The 19247-nt window shown below is 37.2% G+C and overlaps 3 protein-coding genes across 9 annotated transcripts in view; 1 reads left to right on the forward strand and 2 right to left on the reverse strand.

Moving 5' to 3' along the window:
- The window catches only part of LOC307145217 (uncharacterized protein), a 76557-nt gene extending 73816 nt beyond the window's left edge, over positions 1–2741 (forward strand). The window contains exons 34-36 of the mRNA XM_079848125.1: positions 1679–1774; positions 1873–2008; positions 2095–2741. Coding sequence (XP_079704251.1) covers positions 1679–1774; positions 1873–2008; positions 2095–2241 — 379 coding nt within the window. The 3' untranslated portion in view covers positions 2242–2741. The remainder of the gene's footprint in view (positions 1–1678; positions 1775–1872; positions 2009–2094) is intronic.
- cdc42l2 (cell division cycle 42 like 2) lies at positions 2673–6462 on the reverse strand. The gene is made up of 6 exons (XM_079848153.1): positions 6299–6462; positions 5234–5373; positions 4957–5029; positions 4738–4838; positions 4466–4663; positions 2673–4373 (listed from the first exon to the last, which is right to left on the reverse strand). Exons 1-6 carry the CDS (start codon positions 6324–6326, stop codon positions 4284–4286), a joined length of 630 nt encoding a protein of 209 aa, XP_079704279.1. The 5' UTR covers positions 6327–6462; the 3' UTR covers positions 2673–4283.
- A 190-nt stretch (positions 6463–6652) lies between these two features.
- On the reverse strand, positions 6653–18993 carry dnmt3bb.3 (DNA (cytosine-5-)-methyltransferase beta, duplicate b.3). Of its 7 annotated transcripts, none has more exons than XM_079848120.1 (23): positions 18916–18993; positions 17947–18042; positions 15933–17455; positions 15519–15666; positions 15272–15376; positions 15062–15165; positions 14929–14982; positions 14419–14562; positions 14222–14329; positions 13924–14065; positions 13514–13822; positions 13368–13412; positions 13200–13279; positions 12359–12471; positions 11828–12011; positions 11641–11725; positions 11391–11536; positions 11177–11267; positions 10756–10904; positions 10466–10551; positions 7670–7739; positions 7441–7562; positions 6653–7335 (listed from the first exon to the last, which is right to left on the reverse strand). In XM_079848120.1, the coding sequence occupies exons 3-23, from the start codon at positions 17382–17384 to the stop codon at positions 7194–7196; spliced, it is 3879 nt and encodes a 1292-aa protein (XP_079704246.1). In that variant the 5' UTR covers positions 17385–17455; positions 17947–18042; positions 18916–18993; the 3' UTR covers positions 6653–7193. The 7 variants fall into 7 exon arrangements, with proteins under 7 accessions (XP_079704246.1, XP_079704244.1, XP_079704247.1 ...); XM_079848118.1 differs by lacking the exon at positions 18916–18993 and adding an exon at positions 18596–18738; XM_079848121.1 differs by lacking the exon at positions 18916–18993 and adding an exon at positions 18600–18676.
- Positions 18994–19247: the final 254 nt, after the last annotated feature.

A 19247-nucleotide genomic window follows, 5' to 3' on the forward strand; every position in this document is an offset into this window, starting at 1 on the left:
GGGGTGGAACATGGTAGCAGATGACCAGCTCGGACCAACAGCAACCATGTTCCACAGCTGGATCTAAATTGAAAGGTAATCTTTCTTCCTCTGTCAGCAGCCAGATGTTCCTCTAGCTGCGGTTGAGGAGATCCTACTGAACCTGCCTGAACATCAGGTGGTGCGAGTCTGTCGGCTGGTGTGTCGTGAGTGGAAGGAGCTGGTGGACAGTGCTGCACACTGGAGAGAGCGCTGTCGGAGAGAGGGGATCCAGCCCTGTGATGCTTCCAGACCCCCAGAGGACTGGCGCCTGTTTTACTTTATGACTAAGAAACGAAGGAACTTACTCAAGAATCCCAGAGCAGAAGGTGAGCCACTGGACTGAAAATAAGTAATGTTTCAATAAAGCAGTGCACTTCATATTCTGGGCTGTTTCCCAGAAGCATCGTCAACCTAAGCTGATCATAAAGACAAATGGTGCCAATGGTTTTTACAATCTGTAGGCTTATTATGATGCTTTTTGGAAACACAGACCTGGAACCTTGCAGTGTTTGCAAGGCAGCACTGTATTGATATTCCTCAACAATTATATTTTTGTCTCAACATGTTCTAAACTGTTAGTTTTGTAGTTTTTCAGCTTGTATGCTATTTTTCTGAACAGATTTATGCTTAGACATCTTCCACTTTTCTCCATCCTCCACCAGCTGATTGTAAATTGTTACATATCAGTTATTGGTTGATATTGGACTTTTTTTATTTTTTATTATCAGTATTGGTCGATATCAACAGCTATCTTATTCTAATTTCTTATATTATTTTTTACCTTTGCTGTCATATAACGCTCAATTAAAGTTAATATTTAAAAACACTAATAATTTAATAATACTATTAAATGTAATCTTAAAACGAATATCCATTTTTTTCCAAAAAATGTGAAAAACATTTTTCCGTGAAAACGTAAAAAATGCACAGCATGTTTGTTTTTATGTTTAGCATGTTTAGTGATTACCTCTATGATTTGGTATTGCAAAATCACATTTTTTATTTTACTTTTGTGGTTTAACCACAACAATCATCTTTGGTTTATGGCTCACAACAAATGTTGGTTAAACAGGCATTTATGAATACCTCAATATTGCATTATTTGGAACAAAAACTGATCTTTAGACTAGAGCACATTTCAAGTATGTACATGCAGAAATGGCAAACTTCCAAGAGGGACCTAATAAGTCCTAAAAAAATATTTACTCAGGTTTAAATGATTCCAAGCCCCCTTTGTCCAAGACAATATTCAAAGACTCTTATGTCTATAGGCTTATATGAACCTCTGGTACTTGTGTTGTACTAAAAAAAACTAAAACAAAAAAACAGTAACACTATTCCTTTGCCACTAATCTCACTTGCTCCATTTATGTAACGTTCTCCTCTCTGGTGGTCTGATTAGATGAGTTCAATGGATGGAAGATTGTACAGAATGGCGGTGACTGCTGGGCAATAGAAGATAATTCTATAGAAATCTCAAATAACACAGTTCCAAAATACTTTGTCACCTCTTACATGTAAGTTTGATATGACTGTTCTTCAGTTGAAAGTCCACACTGAAATTATTTGCATTAAAATACAATTTTCATTCGGTTTAACCAATATGACAATAGATGAGTCTGAGGCCTTCTTTGACACCCGTAAACTTTGTCCTCAGGTTATGTTTGAAGCAACAGCTGATTGATTTGAAGAAAGAAGGTTATAATGCTGCTTTCATGGATCAACATCAGCCTCATATCAAAATATCAGACTGGTGAGTGTTCGCTCAAACTCTCATGTTATGTTACCATATCAGTGGTTTATTTATTATACCAGTTAAAGTATAATATGCAAATTTTTTGTCTGCTGCAGGTATTCCCAACGCTGCGATTGTGGGTGTGAGTACCAGATCTGTGTAGAGTTGCTTGATCAGAAGAAGAAACCCATCTATACCTTTGAGCCTGAACCAGTTTTCTTTTCACAGTGGAATGATATGAAGTGGTGTGAAGTGAGTAGAGGAAATGAAAATTAACAAACAAATTTAATCAAATAACTGTCATTCTCACTATATATATTTTTTTATTATTATTTCAGATGACGCACGTCTTTAAGGATTATGGACCTGGAGTTCGGTTTATCCGTTTCACTCACGGTGGGAAGGATACACAGGTCTGGGCAGGCCATTATGGAATACGGGTCACTAACAGTAGCGTGGAGATCTGTCCTGCAATGTTGGGTTAGAGTCCACCTTATTCGAGTCCATAAGAGCTGAGTCGAGTCCGAGTCCAACTAAATATTAAGTCAATATCTTAGGCTTGCTTTAAGCATGTTTTTTAAATTTCACATCATCTCATTAATAGTATCCTGCTGAGCAAACTAAAGTTATTGCCGACTTGACTTCTGTATTGCGACATTTTCAGATGTGAAAAACTATAGAGCGAGACTTGACTGTATCATCGATATAAATTCAACTGGTAACTAACCATGTTACTTGAGTGAATGGAAACAGCGTATTGGGATCTGAAAAGACGAAAAATGCATTCAGGCGTATGCACCATTTCAGACAGCGTGCAAGTATCCAATTCAGTTATCTTTCACGTCTTTATAAAATTATAAGTGCATCTCTAATTGTTGTCCATGATTTGAAGATTGTTGTATATGATTTGAAGGTTGTCATAATCATTCTGTATTTGTATTTATTTTTGCACAATATATAAATGAGTATTTAGCTGTTTATTTTTAAAAAGGCCTCTTGGTCCTCCTTTCTTAGTTATCAATGCCTCCTCCTTATTATCTCCCAAACACTGTGTTGCAGTGAGTCTGAGTACCTTAAACACTCATTCATGTTTAAGGAGGGTCTTCATTAAGAACTTGAGTTTCAGATATGTTTCCATAACATGAATTTATCTCTAATAATAATAATAATTTGTTACATTTACATAGCGCTTTTCACAGCACTCAAAGTGCTTTACATAGAAGGGGGAATTTCCTCAACCACCACCAATGTGCAGCATCCACCTGGATGATGCGACGGCAGCCTTATTGCGCCAGAACACCCACCACACACCAGCTTACTAGTGGAGAGGAGACAGTGATGAAGCCAATCAGTATATGGGGGTGATTAGGAGGCCATGATGATAGAGGCCAATGGGCAAATTTGGCCAGGATGCCGGGGTTACACCCCTACTCTTTTTTCGAAGGACATCCTTGGATTTTTAATGACCACAGAGAGTCAGGACCTCGGTTTAACATCTCATCCGAAGGACAGTGCTCGTTACAGTATAGTGTCCCTGTCACTATACTGGGGTGTTAGGACCCACACAGACCACAGGGTGAGCAGCGCCCCCTACTGGCCTCACTAACACCTCCTCCAGCAGCAACCTAGTTTTTTCCAGGAGGTCTCCCATCAATGTTACCGACCAGGCTCAACCCTTCTTAATTTCAGTGGGCAACCAGTCTTGGGCTACAAGACCACATTGTTAATATTGAATTTAATACGTATAATTGCATATATACATGTAGCAGTGGGAAAGACATATCAACGCCTTAATTTCTGTCATGTGATCTTTTTTTTTAAAGGGCCATGTTCGACAAAAAAATGAGAAAAGGTGATTTTTGACCATTTTTCCCTCAATGCCAAAGTTTAGCCTAGTCTAAAAATATATTGCATACTTTTTGGTAAAGTGGCAATGTATAAAACCATGTAGGCCTATATTTTTGAAATACTCCGAAACACAGGTTTACGTATTTTCTTAAAGAAAGTGTGAATAATGTTCAGCAAGAGCTTTCTGTATAAATATTTTTTTTAAATACAAATTTCTCAGATATTACCCAATGACTCAACTTGACATATCACAACTTACCCCTACCGTGGGACATGGTGTTACATTGTTTTAAAGAAGTCATATGGCTCTGACAATTATCTGTCATGACAGACATCCACACATATAAATTGGCCTATTTTACTCCTATTTACTTCACATTTCTCCTCTTATTATTTGACAACTTAAATAAAATGTGGCACATCTTACCCCACTCTAGCCTACCATACTAACATTTTTGTTAGTATCACAAAAGAGAGTTGTATGTGTAAAAGCTGTACACATATCCAGTTATGTGACATGGGCACCATGGTATATAATGGGGGGGGGGGGGGGGGGGGGGGGGGGGGGTTGGGAAACTGTTGAGTAAAAGCTATTGTTACTTTCCTGATAAAAAAAAAAAAAACTGGTTTCTGTTGGATTACGTCCAGATTCATCTTTGATTATGCTGCTGTGTCCAGCTCATAAAATAACACATTTGCATGTCTTCTGGGACCTTCGGGGCTCTAAAGCTGTTAATATCGCCTCATCAAATACGTTCTTCAGTCCTTTCTGTAATGAAAAGAAAAAGCAAATCTCTTTGTTATGCTAATAAAGCAAAAGCATGGCTTTAGAAACAGAACATACTCTACGAGCATACCCACCTGCGTTAGAGCAGAGCATTCAACATATTTCACAGCCTTTAAGTCTTTGGCTAGTTTCTGAGCTGTCTCTGGGTTGATTGGCTTTTGTTTGTTTTTTGCAAGCCTTGCAATAGTTATAGGGTCGTCTCTTAGGTCAATCTGCGTTCCAACCAGCAGAAAGGGGGTTTTCGGGGAGTAATAGGTTATCTCAGGCACCCACTGCATTTTAAATGAATTGTTGTTAGCAAAAAATAAATGATTCCACATTATTGACGGATCACTGTCAGACTCACCTTTTCTTTCACATTTTCAAACGAGGAAAGAGAAACTACAGAGAAACAAACTAAGAAGACATCTGTTTGGGGATAGCTTAGGGGCCGTAATTTATCCTGACCTACAAAATATTGAAATATTTAGGTTTGTGAGTTTTGCAAATTGTGTATGAAATCTGTTTAAGATATTCCCCACACTGTATTCTAAGTGTACAGATGAATTGCATTATTATCATATACCTGCAGCATCAAACAATCTAATAGAATATGGTTCACCATCAATCATTACAGTCACAGCTTGGTTGTCAAACACCTGAAAAAGAACACGACAAAGCAACTGAATTAACAGGATTATTTCCATGAGTATTGCAACTGATGGGATTTAACAATCTATTCAGCTGTCATCACTAATAATGGGTACAAATGTATTTTTCTTTTTCAAGCTGGTAGAGAGGAACATATCAATCAGAGCAATAGTACTGCATTACATAATTGGAAAAAAAAATCCATTCCTTACTGTCGGTTCTGATGGGAACTTGTTTGTAAATGAAACCAAAAGGCAGGTTTTACCAACGGCACCATCTCCAACCACCACACATTTAATTGTGGACATTGCTGTTGTCACAAGTTGCTTTCCAGCATCTGGCATCAAAGAATCTGTAATTCATAACAAATGCTATTAAATTTACAGAGGGGGTTAGGATACTTACATGCCAATGTAAGGGCAGTTTCGATTGTGAATTTGTGCCCCCTATAAAATACTTTAAAGTAAAAAGCCATCTTGGTGTAAATTTTTTGAATTCATAAGCCACACGTTTTTTTCTTCCTTCTTCCACAAAAGCTCTGCTAAGATGCAAAATAATTGTCTGGATAGTTATTCTGATTTTATAATCTATGCGACATGTGGGTTATTTTTTTAAAAAAATATTGAGACAAACACGACTTTATTCAGTCATGAAAAATAGTCATCCAGTTTCAGTAATCAAGTATTTAAGAAACCTCAAAGGCTTCCAAAAGGATTTACTATTATTTTTTGTTAAATATATGAATTAGTTAACCCAGGGACCTAAAATGAAGAGCATAAACATTACGTTATATGTTTTAAAAGATAATTTGTTAGGAATGCCAGGACAATATAGAAAATAAGATAAGCATATTTCCCATGCCCCCAGGCTGAAAATCTTGGGTTTAATGTATTTATTTTAGTCTGACCAGCATGTTTTGAGATGCTATTTATGTTTTTAGAAAATAACATTTTATAATGCCACAGGTGTAATTATTCTTTTGTTAATATAAATAACTTTCAATGAATAAAATAAAAACAGTAAAGTTGTATTTTATTAGTAATCATTCCAGAATGCTAATAAATACTTAACATAAGTTTTAATCTAGAAAACTCGTCTTAACTCAAAACTTCTAACATTGTTTTAAGTTGCGAACATTTTGATAATGACACACGTTACGGAATGAAACAAACAAAAGCATGACTTCTATATTAAACGTCTTCATTAAGAACTCTTAAAGCATAGCACGTGTAATACAAGTGTTGACAGTGACCGAATTTTGACATTATGATAGATACCTAGTTTCTTAACAGCCTGACGAAACATGTTTAAACAACAGATGAACTGGTCTACTGTTAACTATGTAAACATTTCACACATGGTAACGTTACTGCTCTTTACTTCTACTACAAGCATTGTAAACAAATCATTGATATACAACGGTGCTGTCCATCCAAAACAGGACTCTACCAATCACACTTCAAAATAAAAGTCTCTTTTCTCAGGTCATGTAAAGCCTTAGCAAGGAACTCGTTTTAAGACTCCAAAATACCATCCGAATAAGTTAACTATTTTATTATTAATTATGTGGTGATTGTAATGAAAAGCACAATCATTAATAGAAGTGTCAAAAGAAAACCAGGATTTGAGCAAAAATCTGGCCGATATAAAACTGATGTAAAACAAGTCCCCTGGTGAATTTTCTGTTGTGTTTTTCTCTTGTCTGACATTTGATGATACTCCTTTCTAAACTCAGTTACAAGTTTATATTTAGTTATAGGCTTAGACATCATAGTGACCATTTCCATTAATTGATTAAATGAACATATTTAATATAAATAGACCACCACTTTACTTATTTTAAATAAGTACAAAAACTACACTGAAAAAAAAAAAAAACAAAAAAAAAAAACCTTTATGGTGGAAACCAGCTCAAATAAATTAAATTACAGCCTGGATAAATGAGAAGTTCATTTTGATCACTGGTCAACCCTCATTTCAGTTCTGAATAATACAAAGTTCCACAAGGTCTATTATCTTGTCACTTCACAGAGCACTATACACATTTACTAGGTTTATTACTTTTTAAACATGTAAAACAAAAATTTACAAACGGTTGTTTCCCTGAGTCTTTTTACTCTGAAAGAGAAAGATGAAAAGTGCACCATAAACTTCAGTTCATTTCGAGAGAACTTAGTCACAAGCAAAGTAATCCTTCAGTGGTGCTAAAAGATGTCTTATGACAGGGACACTCCAGGACTTCCCCAGCACTCTCTGCCTCTGCATACGCCCCATGTTTTTCACGTCTGTGTAATGCTTCGGAAATCCAAATATCCTGTCAAAGTGCAAGTGAAGAGTGCATGAACATGAATCAAATACATATTTGTGACTGAATTTGAAAAGAATGTAAAACTGAAAGGATAGAATAAGTAATGGTTACTTCTCCAATTCAGTGATCCACAGACTGTCATCTTTTCCATTCATGATGATGGGGTAATGCCTGTCATCGACACCTGGTTTCTGTATGTTTGGTCGTGTGGTGATAGTGCGAACTTTTTCATACTGCAAAATGGTAGATTACACAGCGTCAGAACTCACATGGACAACACTGACACAGTTAAGTGTAATGGGATCATTCAAATATCTTTGGCTGGAAACTCGTGACAAACCTTTGCAGTGCGGCCGGCCTCCAGACATTCCTGAAGACTGACTTTATCTTTCTGAGATGCTGTGATTGGTCTGGTCAAAACAGAAGAAAACACTTACCCCTAGTTTCACAGACAAGACTTAAGCTGGTCCCAGACTAAAATGCATGTTTGAGCTGTTTAAAATGAAAGCAACTTGTACTGACATATCTTAAAATATGTCAGTGCTATTGTTTTGTCTCAAGATGCACACTAGTAATTGGAGATGCACCGATACTAAACATCTCTGCCGATACCCATTGCTGATTATTCAGAATGATATCGGCTAAAGCCGATAGTTTGATTTTTCTTAAGGGAAAAAAAAAAATCTATCCCAGAAAATGCTGCAAACTATACAGGGAACCCTCTAATTTGGTACACTATAATATTAGAGGTTCAAATTAACAACAGAGTTATTATATTCAACTGATATTTATTTCCAGATATAATATTCACGCTTAAATAAAAGCTGAAATGCTTGTATGTAACTCAGTTGCACATAAGGTAGTTTTCATAAACAATTCTTCATGGCAAATTTATTCAAACATCCATCTATAATTAACAGTAAATAAGCTCTTCTCTAGTGTTTTTATAGCTAACTAACAAACTGTGAACACTGGTTAACTTTCCTGAGATAAATGCAACATTAAGTGATATTGTTCACACACTGCTGCTTGAACTGAGGCGCTACAGAGATCTGTCACGTCACATTTAAGAGCGTCAAAATGCCATTTATTGTTTGAATTTCATGATAAAATGTGCATAATTTGAAAGCTGAGACTTTGTTTCTTATCAAAAGTAACACAAACCTTAGATCTGGCAACCCTGGCCTGAACTACATGTGATTCATAGAGTCAAATAAAGCCTGCATTGATGTCGCTATTTTTAGCGCAATTTTCCTACGGACAAAATTGCGATTGTTAACTCATGATTTCTGTTCTGTCTGTGCGCACCAATCTTGCACTTCTATCTCCTCCTCAACCAGACCACCTAGAGACTTCGGGTTTTCGGCATTATGTTAAGGAAGGTCTAATCTCGGGAACGCACACAAAAAATAAAAAATAAAAAAAAACATAAAAACATTTACTATCTCTTAGTGTTGTGATCCCATGACGTCAGAAAATTGCGCTAAAACACTCACTGAGTTTTTATTACTTGTTTACCTGTTAAAGCATTATTGTCAAGTTAACTTGCCCTAAATTCATCACAAGAGAGATTTTCTTCACACACAATGTGAGTTGCAGTCTGACACGTTTTTCTGCACCCTTGATTGACAGGATATAATTGGATGTTTTTAAAACAAACGGCAGATACATCGGTACACCTCTACTAGTAATGTTTTTTTAATAAGGCCTATTTATAAAAGCGGTACTTAAATGTCCTGCTCCTGACTGAACAAAAGGCACAATCCTGGGTTAATCTAAGCTATCCGTGAAACCAGGCCTTAATGTATATCATCATAATTACATACTTAACACTAGGGATGCACCGATACTGATACCAATACTGAGCTCATGTACTAGTAAAAATGCTCCGAGACCAACAACTGATACCAGGCAGCGTTTGTACACTTGTGTCCAGACATAGAAACATGGACAACAGAGAGAATAATGAGGAACAAAAGAAGGCTGTCTATGTATCTTATTAGTGGAATATTAAACGAAATATAGTAACACATAGCTGTGGTACGCGAGCTGATGAGAAAAATGTGCAGTGGATTGAGTGCACAGTGGCACAGATGCGCAAACTGGTAGAGAGAGAGAGAGAGAGAAAGAGAGAAAGAGAAAGAGAAAGAGAAAGAGAAAGAGAAAGAGAAAGAGAGAGAGAGAGAGAGAGAGAGAGAGAGAGAGAGAGAGAGAGAGAGAGAGAGAGAGAGAGAGAGAGAAGAGAAAGAGAAAGAGAAAGAGAAAGAGAAAGAGAGAGAGAGATTCTGTTGAATGATTCAAATTCGAAACATTCAAATCTCGTGCCCCGAAAACCAGCGTCTCAACGCGCGAATACTGAATTGAATTGTCTTTCAATTTGTCTTGCTTGTACTGACGAATTCAAGTGAACGTATAGAGTATATTCAAACGGGGCCCATGCGTTCGGTCTTAAAGGGGCAGCAGTCTTATAAACCTGCTGCTTTGTTTTAATGTTAATCAAACAAAAGGACAAATAAATTACTCACGGCTCTTGACTTAATATGCTACCTTTTGTAACTTTACAAAAATATCCATCTATATTTAATTTATTCAGTAATGAATATGCAGTGTTTTTTTCACATTTGATTGATTACTGTAGTTTTTGTTGTAGTATCAAAATTGGAATAAAGAATTGATATTTCACTGGTGTCAAAACATTTGTACCACTGACCCAGTCCTCAGCACTGAGCCCTTCTGGAGCTGCTCTAAATATGTGCTGTGCTATTAAATGAAAGATAAAATATGATAGAGCAATAGAATGAAGAGTGAAAGTAACAGAAGCTCATACAATGCATTTTAGCAGGCTTCATTAAGCATGAAAATAACTGAAGGAAATATTTATTTGATGAACAAATTAAGCCAACTAATATGATTTATTATTTTGGTTTCTCTACCAATACATTTAAAAATGACAAATGCAGTGAAAATACAGGTATCGGTTATACGGTATCGGCGAGAACTAAAAATGAAAGTATTGGTATCGGACTCGGACTCGTTCTGGAAAAAGTAGTATCGGTGCATCCCTACTTAACACAGTTGCATTTATCAGTGAAAAAAATTTAAGTGGGTGTGGTAGTCATATGAATAACAGACTCACCTGTTCATGCCAGGTATGTTCCCCCAGAAGTATCTTGCTCTGTAAGCTGGACTCACTTTCACAGCATCAACAAGCACAGGGTTACACTTAAAAAAACACAACACGCACACACTTATTACACCATGTGACTAGAAAAAACAAATAACACTGAAAATGTGAGGCCATGATTTGAGAAAAATATTTGAACATGTTGAACACTTTTTTTTACAAATTTACAAGAATCTGCAATGTGTATTTGACACACCTAACAGGTTCAAACATCAATACCACAAAACAAAAATCACACTTACTTCCAGAAAGCGGGAAATGTCAGATTTAACCTTGGTTTCCATTGACACCACGTTCTCAAACAGCCAGAAGAACGGCCGTGGGTCGTCCTCCTTCGGCTTCATAACATTCAGAAGCCGATAATATTCAAAAAAGAGCCGCCCAGTGCCCTCTGCAGAGTAAAGAGAATCTCAGATGAAATAAATTATATGTTTTGACATGAGACCAGGTGTTGAGACTGCTCAGCAGTTTGACAAAATCCTCCTATTTGATGCATGAACCATGTGTTCATTTTGAGTATCCAGACTTTTGAATATTGGAAAAAGGTTGGCAAACATAGGTATTCTGACTCAATGAAGCTGCATAAAGCCAGGAAGATTATAGTTTGCCAAAGCAAGAAAGTGCTTCTCATTTTGTGTGCAACATGCATCAGACATGTCTTACCAAACAAGCCCTTTCGGCTAGGATTGGCTGTGCACAAGTCATTACATGGACTTCCACCGATGAGAAGATCAAACGGGCCCCATTTCTTAATCTGAACAATGAAAGAGAAAAACAATGAACAGATTCTTCATCGAATGTGTAATTTAATCAGTGCATTTGTACTGAGAGGTTTTAAAAATTATTAACAGAAAGCAAACAATATTATCTTGCATACATGCTCTTTCGTAATGTTTTTAACATCAGCCACATGAGTGATTTGTCCATCATGGTTGACCATGGAGACGGTCACCGATTCATCATCAACTTCTGAGGCCACATATTTTTCCACTTTGAAGCCAAGATCCCTCAGAACGAGGTATCCTGAAACACGAAAATGCATTTAAATGAACCACATGACCAGTACAAGAACATACTGTGATAGACGTGTATTAAACTACAAGTGGTCCAGGAAGATGAGAAGTTACCTGTGGCTATGCCATCAAATAAGGAAAGGACTCTGATTGGACGTCGCAGGTTAGCAGGGATTGATGGGTAAACACGATGGGGCTCCTGAGGAGGACAAATGTCAGAAGTCAAACCAATACAAATACAAATCAGGAAGATCATCCAATATTTTTACAATATGATGAACTATATGAAACAAGCACTAACAAACTCCATGGCACTGTTGTTGGCAAAGAATTCCTGCACACGGATGCTCCAGTCATGCCTGGGCTTCAAGGCTCCAGAGCTGCTCTCAGGTGCACACAGGTAACAGGTCCACGGGTCGACATTTTTCAGCCGGTCGAAGGTCCCCTCACCCACTAGGATATCCAGACAGTCCACACAGTAGCAGCTAAAGAAAGGAAAGAGACCAAATTAGATTGGTGGTCAAAACTTGCAATTTAGCAATTTTTAGCAATTTACAGCAAGTCAAAAATTCCATTTAAAAGGAACATGAACTTCAAAATATTTGGAATGTCGCCTTTTGCTTTCATGACAGCAGCACTAGTCTAAAAGCATTAACTTTTTACAAAATTTTGCATAAAACCTGATGATCATGTTCACCAGCATTAGAGAAAACTTGGGCTTGGGAGTGAAAACAGTCACATGATCAATGTCACTAATTTACTTGTTTGATTAGTGACTGACAAATAGTGCAGCTTTACCTTAGTAATTTGTGATCAACACAACCACACTCACCGACAACAGCTTTCATGGCCGCACAGAATGACCTCCATGCCAGAACAGCACACGGTACAGTACGACTGATAGCCATCTTCATCATAACGGTACAGCGTCTCCGTGAAATTGTACTACATGTGACAATTGAAATCATTCAGTTACAAGTAGTGGCATTACTAAACACGGATGAACAGTACAATGCTGTAGCAAAGGGTGTAGACTTTCAACGCAACGTTTCATTACAGATGTTTGATAATTAATCATTTATACACAAGAGCATAAGTGAGGTCAGGTGCAGATTTCGAACACTAATTCATCCCAAACAGGTTGGTTTGAGGTCAGCTTTGTCAGATATCTAAACATAGACAGTCCAAAGATTAATGGGAGGAATCGTAGTGGTTAATGGCAGTTAAAGTCCTACTTCACTTGCTATTTGCTTATTTAATGCTGTTCACATTAGAATCAATCATTTCAATGAGCATTTGCCTAGTATCACTGTTTAATGTGCATAAGCATTAGTTGGACCAGCTATTTGAGTTAAAGTAGCAAACTTAATGATTCCACTGTGAGATTGTATTTCTGAAATCATGTTGTCTAAACAATAGATTGTTAAAATAAATTGTTGCTGAGGGCACTGACTTTAAAGGGACTTTAGCTTTTATGCAGGCCAGTCACTGACAGTATATAGGTGACTGTATGCATCCCTTACTAATGGGTGTAGCTGAAATAGCCAAACTCTTTAAGTAGATGCAGGTGTCCTACTGGCCAACATGAAAATTAAGACAACCCTAGACTATATCCTTGAAAACTACAAATGTGTGACGTGAGGAACATCTACAGCTGGGTAATTACACTGTACCTTGCATTTCATGCACAGGCTGCCTTGGAAGAGTGGGTGGATGATTCCGACGAATGTACTCCCACATGATAAGCAGAACTCTGAGAGGGAAAAGCAGCAAAACTAGGATGAACTTTACTCATTACCAACAGTTATTGCAATGTCTAGAATAGATAGAGGGTTTCTCACCTTCAATGTTTCTCTTGTTGTCCAGAAATTCATGAACCATTTGATCTGTGAGAACATTTCAATAAACACCAGGTTACATGGGATTCTTTTTTTGTTTACCATCACAATTTTCAATAGCAATAATAAATATCAAATGGTGTACATACATCTTTTTTGGCTGTTCTGTCTGGACTCGACCTGCATACTTTCGCTGTAATTTAAATGCATATTCCAGTTTGTGCGATTCTGTTCTCTGCGTGTCCTCGCAGTCTGCAAGGATCTCTGATTCAATCTTGGATGCATGAATTTTCTGTAAACATCTGTTTTTCTTAGGTTTATCGAACCTTTGTGCAGGTCCAGAGATTCAGGGAGTTTATTTAGAGATACAGTTAATTTAAATAATTTTTCTCGATAGTCTTTGTTGTTCGGAGAGGATCCAACATTCCCATTTACTGATCGTGGCATAAAAACCTCTTCTAAGGATGCAAAAAAAGACAAATACAATGAATATGAAACAGAGACTTAAAGTTCAACATTACAGTCCAAAGAGTGTCTTCAGTGCTTATCTGCTGCATACCACTGTATTCTGATTGAGGTCGAAGTCCATCTGGACCTGTTGGTTTAAAGCCTCCAAAGGCCCAGTTCAACATAACTCTAAGCAGCTCATCCGTAGAGTCCGTCTCGAGAGAAAAAAACATTCTACTGCGCCTGGACGCCACCTAGAGAATATTTTGTATAAAACCTTGCTTACATGTTTACCAGTGTTTGTTTTTATGTCCTTGCATGGACAATTTGTTTGATTTGTTAAATTGCAATCTACACACTGGTAAATAATGTGCTAAAACATGATACTAGCCAAATAAAATCTGCATTACCTGCAGAGAATTGAAAATTGCATCTTTATATGTCGCTACTGTAGCGAAGGAATTAGAACAGAAGCACTTAGCAAATGAAAAGAAGGGCAGGAGATCGTCGGCTTGGATCTACAATGGAAAAAATATATAACATGATTTTCTTTTTGTTGACTAAATAAAAGCACAAAATTTGCACACAAGACTCTGCATTTTTGTACCTCTGACAGCATCCTGTTCCCAAAGAAAATCACTTTACGTATGGAGCCACAAGGCCTCTTGCTGTCCCAGATCTGAACTAGTCCAGGCCAAAGACCAAAGCCCTCAATTGGCCCCCAAACCATCTCACCGACTGTGTAATTGCCCTAAAAAAAAGCAGCAGTCATTAGACAGTCTAAGATCTAATCACTCAGATTACTTTAAAGATGAAGTGTGTAATTTTAGAAATGTTCTTCCCATCTTATTATATGACTATAAATCATATGACTATAAATCCTCACATAAAGCCATCACATGACTTTAAAAAACTTGGAATATAGCAGATGACCTTCACATTATAATACTTTTATGGTTAATTTGTATAATTATTGAAACTTGAAGGCTTGAATTGAAAACAATATTTTACAATTCCTTTTGATGAGGTTTAGAAACAGAAATGACACACTTCAGCTTTTACTACAATGCATACAAGTAATAAAATCTTTCATTTTTAGAAATGTTAAAGTTGTTACCTGGTATTGACTAGTTGTTTTATCTTTGATATTTGAGATACTTCCTTTTCTTTTCTGGCAGAAAAAGCAATGTGTTCAATCAAGATATCCACAACAAAACAACACCCTTCTTTGCAAACAAGTTCATATTTACCGTAGTCCATACGACATCATCATCACTACTGCTGTAACTGTCATCATCATCATCACTGCTGCTGTACTCATTATCATCATCACTGGACACATATGGCTGATCTCCTGGCAACACAGAAAGGACAAAAGTAAAGTTTGATTTGGGCCAGGTTGCAAAGTTTCAGAAAGTATAAAATACCACTAGCTGGTATATTTAAAGAGAACCTGAAACCTTTTTGGTCATTTTGACTTTCTGGGCCTGAATCACAAGAGACTGGCACAATACCCTCCACTTCCATTGCCACAATGTCTTCCACTTCCCTTAAGTCAATAACATCTGAGAATCAAACACATTTGTTAGAGTGTGATGTATAGCAAATAGAGATCAGTTCCTCAAAAGTCTTTTATTAACCTTGTTATAACATTAGAACTTGACAAGTTTTTCAGCTTGAAAGGTACAACGACCTGTGTCTCTTTACCGGATGTGATGCTCCTTTGAGTCTCTGGGCTGAGATGTGATGGAGCGCTTTTATATGAGCTGCTGTCTGTGACATCGTCCTCAGCCATGTCTTTCTCCTCACAGTCCTCCATTTTACTCCCACTGAGATTGTAAGTTTGATGAAACATCTGAGAAAGAAAATGACATACAAATACAAACCAAAATTTTAGATGTTTGCTTGTATAAAACCCACTGTCATGATGCTAGGGTGTTCTAGATGGTAGACTAATGCGTTGCAATCGAGGTAAGGTGGTCTAGGTGTTCAAGATACTTTAAATATCATCATAGGTCTCTTAATTTTCATGAACTCTCTTGTTGGAGAAATATTGTGTCACACTGATATCTGGTTAATGAAAATTTGGTTTTTCAAGCTTTTCATAGTTCAGTGACTCACCTGTTCAAAAATGACCTCTTTTTTCAAAGTTTTGGGCAGGGCCAATAAGCTAATGATAACTTTCCCAAAACTAGATGTCCTTCCCATAATCCTCAGCTCGGTCTTCCAGTACTGCTCCATTGACTGGTCAGCTGGGTGTGCGTCACCCTCGTCAATGAACTGATACTCCAAAAACTCATCAGTGAGCAAGCTGACATTCTCAGGGCTTGAGCAAACCCCAAAACAGACACCTAAATCTTGGACGACTTTGCCGGTCACCTCAAGCTTTTTTCCTGGACTCAACACTAATGAGAAGTTTCTCAGGGTGGAGTCTGGGAAGGGTAAGCGTTCAACAATATCAACAGTAACAGTCGTGTAGAAGGAGATGATGGAACTGTGGAATGTCTCCAAGTAGTCAGACAACTCAGCAGAGCATTGCAGGAGAAAATCAGCAGCCTGTTTGCCAACTTGAACCTCTCCTCTGGGTAAATGTCCCACTGTGTCCTGTACAAGTGAGGTCTTTCCTCTCCTAAGAAAAAACTCTGCTGTTCTTGGTCTGAGGAAACTCGCTGTGTAACATCTCACTAATTGAGAAGCATCTTGGAGCAGTTGTGTCACGCCGACACCTCGGTCAAAACTCTCCTGAAAATCACAAAGCGGTTGCAAAGCATGGCTAAGAAAGAGGACATTGAGTCTTATTTTGGGATCACTGAGAAGATGACAGATTGCTTTTTCATTTGTTTCCTGAGATGCAAAGTATTTCTCAAGGTCTGACCAAGCCAAAGTCATTTTCTGGATTATTCTACAGAATAGAGAGCTTTGAAACGTCAGGAGATTATTGAAGTTCGACCCCTCAACATCTTCAAGCAAGTTTTGTAGAGCAGCAGGGAAAGATGGAAAGTGTTTGTAGATTTCTGTGATGAGATTCAGAATCAGGCCAGAAAACTCCATTTTCATGAAACCATTATGACACGCTTGTCCTGTCATATCTGTAAGTCCACATAAAGACACAATCCCAGGTTTCAGCAGCTTTAGACCAGCGAGAACATGTTCATGATCTGGGAAATTTGAATAAAATATTGCCATGTTCATTAGAGGTATTCTGAACTTCCTCAGCATCTCCACAATGCAGGTACAGATGGCATCAGCAGTCTCTTCCTTTAGATTAAGAACATCAAGCAGTCTGATCTTGTTTTCCCCAGTAGCTTTGTCAAAAAATCCCAACAAGACCACACTGGTCTCTTTCTCATCCTCAAGCTCCACAGCATGGTATAAATAAAGGCAGTATGGAGTCTGGCTGCAGAAGACTGTAATATCTTCCCGGCATTTCTTGCCTAATACTAGACTGTACTTGCTATTGGTACAATTTGATCCAGCATCAGTTGAGGTAGATGGGCAATACTTTCTGATGAAACACAATGTGGCTTGGCTGCAGGAGAAAGATTCATCTGATTTCTTTTTAGCATTCTTCATGCTCTGGTTTGGACACCTTGACTGTTTGTATACAGGACTGTTGATTCTTGAAGAACGTTCTCCCTTCTTAGCTATGAATAAAAGGATGACAAATAGCATAATGTTTACAAGACCATATTTCATTTTTCAATAAGCTCAGTCAATAAAAATTGTACTCAAAAGTAAACACCTACACATTTCAGGCTCTGATCATGTTGTTTTCAGAACAATGTACAATGTTTTCAGGATTTGTCCATTCACCAATTTGTGCTCCAGTTTTTATAAAAGGGGTACAAATATGTGGTGATAATAATAATACATCATAATTATTCTTAAAAAATTGCATTATAAAACACTCAAATAGTGTACAAAACTTTAAATTAATTACATAAACATATTCAGAGGGGAATTATGTCAATAAATAGGCAAAACACTGAACCTAGGAAAACACACCATGCAGACTTTGAGATGACGAAGGAGAACTATTTGGACTATCACAAACAACTTCACACACAAAAAAGTTTGAAGTCAGAGACAATATGACTATCCAATTAAAAATGTTTTAACCAGAAAACAAAAATACCTGAGAAGGTGTGCTTCACTTGACTGAAAGTGGCTTGCAGTGTGTCAATTGAGTCAGTCCAATCTTTAGATTCATCTACATTTTTTCCCCCATAACCTGCAGAGAAATTGTATGTAAAATGTTTGAAAAGTCTGAAAAAAAAAATATGGTTTTGGTTTGAAAAAGTATTGAACTAAGAAAACAAATTGTGTACAGTTTAACGACGACATTTGTACTGCAATTAGTCACTAAACAAAAACTTCTCAATTGCACTTACTAAAATCATAGTACGCTCAATTAGACGGGTAATATGACACTGAAATCACAAATACAGTCTAATATCAGTCAGTAAACCGGCGGTAAATCGAAAAGACAGTTGTTATTTTTTTGTAATTACTGCGCGCGGTGTTCTGTGGATGACATAGATCATTCAGAAGTGCAGTGAATGAATGTAGATAGAAACAAACCCAAAAGATTGTGTGCTTCTCACTAACGTTACACCGAGTCTAATATATTCAGATATAAAGATGGACTTCTACATCTGATAATGTTAACACATTTGCACTGTGGTTTTAAATGAATAAATACTGCATTACACTATTGTCAGTTAATGTGCAATTTGCGGGAATTATGAAAATGTAACCTACACATTACTGAAAGGAAAAGCTACAAACCGAAAATATGTTTTCTTTTTGCCCGGAGGCCCCTTTAGATAAAGACGTCGTTACACCTAGCATGTCCAGAATTCAGTGGCAACACTTGGAATATAAGGCTTTGAGAATGAATATGGCTCATTTATCCACACATGGCTTCATTCATTTACCGCGAAAACTTGAAAGAGAGGAAACGGATGCCGCTGCCAATGAAGCGCAAGTGGCCTCCCAAAATAGCGGCCATTCCTTCACATTGCACGTTTATGTGAACACTTCACACATACTACTTATTAATCTTCTTCTAAACATTGCAAAACGGTACTAAACAACTACTTACACAATGGAAGACTTTTCCACGACTGTCCATCTTATACATGCTTCTGTCCTCACGTTTCAAAATAAAAGTCGTTTTTTCATTTCATTTGGGCACAGCCAAGAACTCGTTTGAGACTTTTTAAACACTCTAAGAATGAAAAAGCTGAATATCTAAATAACTATTTTCGTAAATGCATATTTTATAGAAGATTAAACCTGTGATCATCGCAATGTAGAATTATCAGGGTTGAAGATAAACCAGGTCTCTGGATATAAATGCCACTCACAAAATGTTTCAATTCTTAAAATGTGGGGGCAAAGATGTGGCTGCCCTGAGGTGAATTAGGCTACTGT

The sequence above is a fragment of the Squalius cephalus genome (assembly GCF_949319135.1).
Source record: "Squalius cephalus genome assembly, chromosome: 18".
Classification (NCBI taxonomy): Eukaryota; Metazoa; Chordata; class Actinopteri; order Cypriniformes; family Leuciscidae; genus Squalius; species Squalius cephalus.

What these genes read in the sequence shown, in the direction of transcription:
- cdc42l2 (XM_079848153.1), bottom strand. Translation starts at nt 6,326, where the DNA reads ATGTTTCGTCAGGCTGTTAAGAAACTAG. An exon ending in TCAGGCTGTTAAGAAACTAG is followed by an intron (nt 5,374 to 6,298) that starts GTATCTATCATA and finishes TATGAATTACAG; the next exon opens with ATTCTTTGATGCCAGATGCT. An exon ending in TTGAAAATGTGAAAGAAAAG is followed by an intron (nt 4,664 to 4,737) that starts GTGAGTCTGACA and finishes TTTAAAATGCAG; the next exon opens with TGGGTGCCTGAGATAACCTA.
- dnmt3bb.3 (XM_079848118.1), bottom strand. Translation starts at nt 18,662, where the DNA reads ATGCTAGGTGTAACGACGTCTTTATCTAAAGGGGCCTCCGGGCAAAAA. An exon ending in AAGAGGTCATTTTTGAACAG is followed by an intron (nt 15,667 to 15,932) that starts GTGAGTCACTGA and finishes TTTCTTTCTCAG; the next exon opens with ATGTTTCATCAAACTTACAA. An exon ending in CAATTTTCAATTCTCTGCAG is followed by an intron (nt 14,066 to 14,221) that starts GTAATGCAGATT and finishes AATATTCTCTAG; the next exon opens with GTGGCGTCCAGGCGCAGTAG.